The following is a 5812-nucleotide window of genomic DNA, read 5'->3' as shown; positions in this document are numbered from 1 at the left end:
AACAAAATGATGCTTTTAACATCAGATCAGATCAACAAGCACGTCCTCTGTTTGGCCCGCAGTAAACATCCTCTCCTTTCAGTCGGAGCTGATTCCAGAGAGTCTCATCTGCTTGTTGCAGGAAGAATGAAGTGGTGTTCATGTTTTCATTCTCTATCAGAGCCTCAGTGTCTGAAGCATGAATCCCAGAGCCTGCAACTTTTATCAATGACAACATTCAAACTGGAGTGACGCCGCCTCGGATGTCCAACCCGTGTGCTGCGGTCCAAACAGACTTTTACTGGAAGGATCGTTAAAGGTGTCAGTAATGAGGCCCCTCCCTCCTCCTCTTCAGCTCACAGACAGCCTTCAGTCTCTGACCCATCAGTCCATCTGTAGGTGCACACTCATAAGTAACCTGCAGAGCAGGAAGTGACCATGTGCTGACATCAGTGTAGAGCTGCAGCTATCGAATATTTTAGTAATCGAGTATTCTATCGAATATCCCGATCGATTAATCGAGTAATCGAATAAAATCATACTTAATTAAGGTTTAACTCGTCTCAGGTCGTCCCTACAAACCTGCTTCTTTGCAGTTACCATGGTAACGCCTGCTTGTTACAACCAACCACCTCTGCTCTACAGCTGCTGACACTCACCATATTACTGACAGGGTCCATAATTCACTTTTGATTCACTGGTCAAGGCGGCAGGTAAATGAAAAATACAGGCCAAACATGTTTTAATGGCTGAAATAACAAATAGTGTTTTGTGTAGCCTACACATCTGTTACTGTACATTTAATAGAGAAAGCATTATGTTCTGTTGAATCAATCACAGAATCAATCATTTTGACCCCCCCCCCCCTCCGCATTAACATTACAGACTAAAAACTAAAATCCATCAGAGAATAATAAATTATTCTTCCACAAACAAGTTCTGTCTTGATTTAGTTTTGAAGACATCAGACATTTAATATAATCAGCCTGTATATTGTTAAAAGTGTATCTCTGTCTGCTCCTGCAGCGCGTGCATTCAGCACGCTCACAGACTACAGAGACCAGAGACGTGTCTATGACAGAGACTGTGAGAGGACGCTGCTATCGTTACGTTAGCTGAGACTACAGAGACCATAGACGTGTCTATGACAGAGACTGTGAGAGGACGTTGCTATCGTTACGTTAGCTGAGACTACAGAGACCATAGACGTGTCTATGACAGAGACTGTGAGAGGACGCTGCTATCGTTACGTTAGCTGAGACTACAGAGACCATAGACGTGTCTATGACAGAGACTGTGAGAGGACGCTGCTATCGTTATGTTAGCTGAGACTACAGAGACCATAGACGTGTCTATGACAGAGACTGTGAGAGGACGCTGCTATCGTTACGTTAGCTGAGACTACAGAGACCATAGACGTGTCTATGACAGAGACTGTGAGAGGACGCTGCTATCGTTACGTTAGCTGAGACTACAGAGACCAGAGACGTGTCTATGACAGAGACTGTGAGAGGACGTTGCTATCATTACGTTAGCTGCAGACACGGAGAGAGTGAACGGAGAAAAGCCGTTTGACCGGATCACGTGTTCCAGACTGGCTCGTATGGATCACGGATCAACTGTGTGCTGACTAAAAGTTAAAAGGGGCGCACCGTGCTCGTGTGTGCGTGTGCGTGTGTGTGTGTGTGTGTGTGTGTGTATGTGTGTGTGTATAAGAGTCAGAGTGCAGCAGAGAGAGGAGCAGGTAGCTGCAGCTACATTAAACATGTTTTATACTCATAGCATAGTTTTGATGACGCAAAAAAAACCTAAAAAAACTTAACGAAGCCTCGAGGCAGAAATAAAATCCTCAATGAATTTTTGTAATCGAATTATTCGAGTTATTCGAGGAATCGTTTCAGCTCTACATCAGTGTCTCGCAGGTCGTTGATTGGTTCCCCCTCACAGCTTTACAACAAGAATCTAAAAGATCTGCCGTCCTGAAACGTCCACATTTACCCTGTGCTGATCCGTCCCTGAAGTTATAAACATGGCATCCATGACGGAGCACATGGCGTCCATGACGGAGGACATGGCGTCCATGACGGAGGACATGGCGTCCGTGACGGAGGACATGGTGTCCATGACGGAGGACATGGCGTCTATGACGGAGCACATGGCGTCCGGATGACGTAGCACATGGCGTCCACGACGGAGGACTGAGGACACAGCATGGCTCAGGTCTCTCTGGTGACTCGTGTGTCTGTCCTGACCTCTGACCTCTGAGGACACAGCGTGGCTCAGGTCTCTCTGGTGACTCGTGTGCCTGTCCTGACCTCTGACCTCTGAGGACACAGCGTGGCTCAGGTCTCTCTGGTGACTCGTGTGTCTGTCCTGACCTCTGACCTCTGAGGACACAGCGTGGCTCAGGTCTCTCTGGTGACTCGTGTGTCTGTCCTGACCTCTGACCTCTGAGGACACAGCGTGGCTCAGGTCTCTCTGGTGACTCGTGTGTCTGTCCTGACCTCTGACCTCTGAGGACACAGCGTGGCTCAGGTCTCTCTGGTGACTCGTGTGTCTGTCCTGACCTCTGACCTCTGAGGACACAGCGTGGCTCAGGTCTCTCTGGTGACTCGTGTGCCTGTCCTGACCTCTGACCTCTGAAGACGCAGCGTGGCTCAGGTCTCTCTGGTGACTCGTGTGCCTGTCCTGACCTCTGACCTCTGAGGACGCAGCGTGGCTCAGGTCTCTCTGGTGACTCGTGTGTCTGTCCTGACCTCTGACCTCTGAGGACACAGCGTGGCTCAGGTCTCTCTGGTGACTCGTGTGCCTGTCCTGACCTCTGACCTCTGAAGACGCAGCGTGGCTCAGGTCTCTCTGGTGACTCGTGTGTCTGTCCTGACCTCTCACCTCTGAGGACACAGCGTGGCTCAGGTCTCTCTGGTGTGTTTGAAACGCTCCGTCAGTGTTTCCTGTTCCTTCAGCGTCCAATCAAAACTAACTGCAGGTATGAACAGTGTGATGGATTCTGGTTATTGTTGTGTTAATTACTGAATGGAAATGGCCCAATTACATCCTTTAATTAGCAGATAAACACACACACATCCGTCCCATCATGCATTGCTCCCTGAGCCTGGTCTCTCCGGGTCTCTGCTTCTCTTCAAGGTGACTAATTTAATCCTCTGATTTTCTGACCTTTGCAGCGCTCTTTTGATGGTAATGATTTCCTGTCCCTTCGCCTCAGCGCTCGCAGCAAGCGGAGCGTCTGCTTTGTGTCCCGACGCTCGCATGAAATGTGAAGTGAGCTGTACAGAGATCCTCGTGTGTGACAGAGGGCTCACTCTGCTCAGACAGCCGAGTGTGTTTACAAAGTGGCTTTTAAAGGCTCACGCTGACTTTATTACAGGTTTAATGTGATTTAAAAGAGACACGGTTATTTTTCTTTAAGGATCTAAACCTGTAACTGTTTTATCTACAGAGCAACAGCCGCTGTATGACAGACACTGTTACTTTTTATCTGCATGTTTTATATGGTCACGAAGTGAGGAAGACGCGGGTACGAGACACGATCTGCAGGCGGCACAACTACAGAAGAGCTGAAGGATTCTCAATGATTTCAAGTTTAAAAAGTTGTAAATATTCAAGATTTAAACCTCAGTGAGTTCTTCTGTTAGCACGCTCGCTCCTGATCAGGAGTCTCGTTGGGATGTGAACCTGGTGTCTGCAGCTCGCGGCCTGGTTGAGTCCATGATGGAGGATTTGATCCCAGGACTGGTTCCAGATTTAACTGAGAGAATCTGTCTGCTGAAGAGTTTACACAAAGAAGAATGTGATCTTTAATAATCCTAAATGGAGACAGACAGAGTGAACTTCGCCGTGTATTAAGCTGTTTGCATCTTTGAAGTCTCACAAAGGCGTTGAATGGCGTTCCTGATTTGCAAATCAGATTGTTCCGGATTATTTGAAGTCCTGCATTGTTTTGTTTTCCTCCTCCTTCATCCTTCCCCCTGTGGGAACAGTCTTTGTGTTCTGTCGGCTTGTTTTCAACACGTGTAGTTCAGAGAGAGAAGCTGCATGAACGACTCTGACAGCATCCCCAAAGAAGGGTGGGGGGGAATCGAACCCCTGGTCGCTGCAAGGACCACAGCCTCTGTACATAGGGTGTGTAACACACCCGCTCGGTAAGTGAAGCTTTAAGAACTGCTTTGATCCATTTGAAGATTTTATATAATGAGGTATTACTGCAAAAAGCTGCAGCAGCAGAAAGGGTTCAATTTTAATTCTGTGAAAGCCAATAAAAACCGTCATAACTTTAAAGATGTTTCAGGGGTTAGAAAGCCACTAACAGCTTCCTGTCTGTTGTTCAGGGAGCTTCCTGTGGGCCGTGCGTGGCGTGTGTAGCGTGCGTGGCGTGTGTAGCGTGCGTGGCGTGTGTAGCGTGCATGGTGTTTGTAGCATGCATGGTGTGTGTAGCATGCATGGTGTGTGTAGCGTGTGTAGCATGCGTAGCGTGTGTAGCATGCATGGTGTGTGTAGCATGCGTAGTGTGTGTAGCATGCATGGTGTGTGTAGCATGCGTAGTGTGTGTAGCATGCATGGTGTGTGTAGCGTGTGTGGTGTGTGTAGCATGCATGGTGTGTGTAGCGTGTCTAGCATGCATGGTGTGTGTAGCATGCATAGCGTGTGTAGCATGCATGGTGTGTGTAGCATGCGTAGCGTGTGTAGCATGCATGGTGTGTGTAGCATGCATGGTGAGTGTAGCGTGTGTGGTGTGTGTAGCGTGTGTGGTGTGTGTAGCATGCGTGGTGTGTGTAGCGTGTGTAGCATGCATGGTGTGTGTAGCATGCATAGCGTGTGTAGCATGCGTGGTGTGTGTAGCGTGCATGGTGTGTGTAGCGTGCATGGTGTGTGTAGCATGCGTGGTGTGTGTAGCATGCGTGGTGTGTGTAGCATGCGTGGCATGTGTAGCATGCGTGGCATGTGTAGCGTGCGTGGAGTGTGTACAGCACGCACGCTAACCTTCCTCCTCTCTGAAGCCAACCTCAGAGGTTTTTAAGCAGTCTCACCCGTCTGCTCGCTAGAAGCGACTTCAGGCTTGTTTTTCTGTAAAGTCGTTTCCAGACATCTTCAGTCGAAGGTCACGTGTTTGTTTCAGCTCGTCTGAACTCTGACTGAGTCTCTGCACAATACGCCATTGTCACTTTGTCCTTTTCTTTCCTCCATCCACAACCCCGTTTCCATGGTTACCAGGCCTGCCGATCCTGCACACACGTGCACACACACGTACACACACACATACACACACACACGCACACGTGCACACTCACTCGGCTCAGTTTTAAACCAGAGCGCTAACGTTTGCTAACTTTGTGTCCTATTAACAAACAGTGAATATAATTTGATCGCGTGTTTAAGGACAACAGAGCTCGCTAACCATGACACACTGTTTTCATGGACGTGTGTGTGCTGATGTCGGCCGCCTGTAAAGCCTGAAAGATCAGGATGCGTTCACTAAAGAAGAAGAGTGTGAGAGGAGACGTCAGGCTGGCTGCAGACGCTGTACAGAGTTGATGATATTTCACTTTTATAATTGGTACTGTATGTGTACAGGCCTCACTAAAGGTCAGTCCTCTTATGTAAACTGCACAGTATCATTCAGAGCGTGCACGCCCAAGTCTGCAGGAAGAGAGAAAACTCATCCAAAGGTCAGAGATATAAAGTGAGGAGCAGCCTGCTCTCTTACAGGCCCGTCACGTTCAGACTTTCCCTGTCTGTCACTTATGTGATCATGTGTCTGAAGCTTCCGACCCCCATGACCCCCCCCCCCTTTACAGCGGCTAAACATGAGCTAACG

At 48.5% G+C, this 5812-nt stretch overlaps 1 protein-coding gene across 1 annotated transcript in view; it reads left to right on the top strand.

Annotated features, from left to right (window-relative positions):
- Positions 1-5460: 5460 nt before the first annotated feature.
- rbbp8 (retinoblastoma binding protein 8) overlaps positions 5461-5812 on the top strand; it is a gene marked incomplete at its 5' end in the record, with an annotated part of 11584 nt that continues 11232 nt past the window's right edge. Inside the window, one exon of the mRNA XM_079361567.1 lies at positions 5461-5517. Within this exon, the coding sequence (XP_079217693.1) occupies positions 5461-5517 (57 nt within the window). The remainder of the gene's footprint in view (positions 5518-5812) is intronic.

Source organism: Symphodus melops, assembly GCF_947650265.1.
Source record: "Symphodus melops genome assembly, chromosome: 14".
Taxonomy (NCBI): Eukaryota; Metazoa; Chordata; class Actinopteri; order Labriformes; family Labridae; genus Symphodus; species Symphodus melops.
Note: the sequence above shows the minus strand (reverse complement) of the source record. Positions and strands in the feature narration are given on the sequence as shown.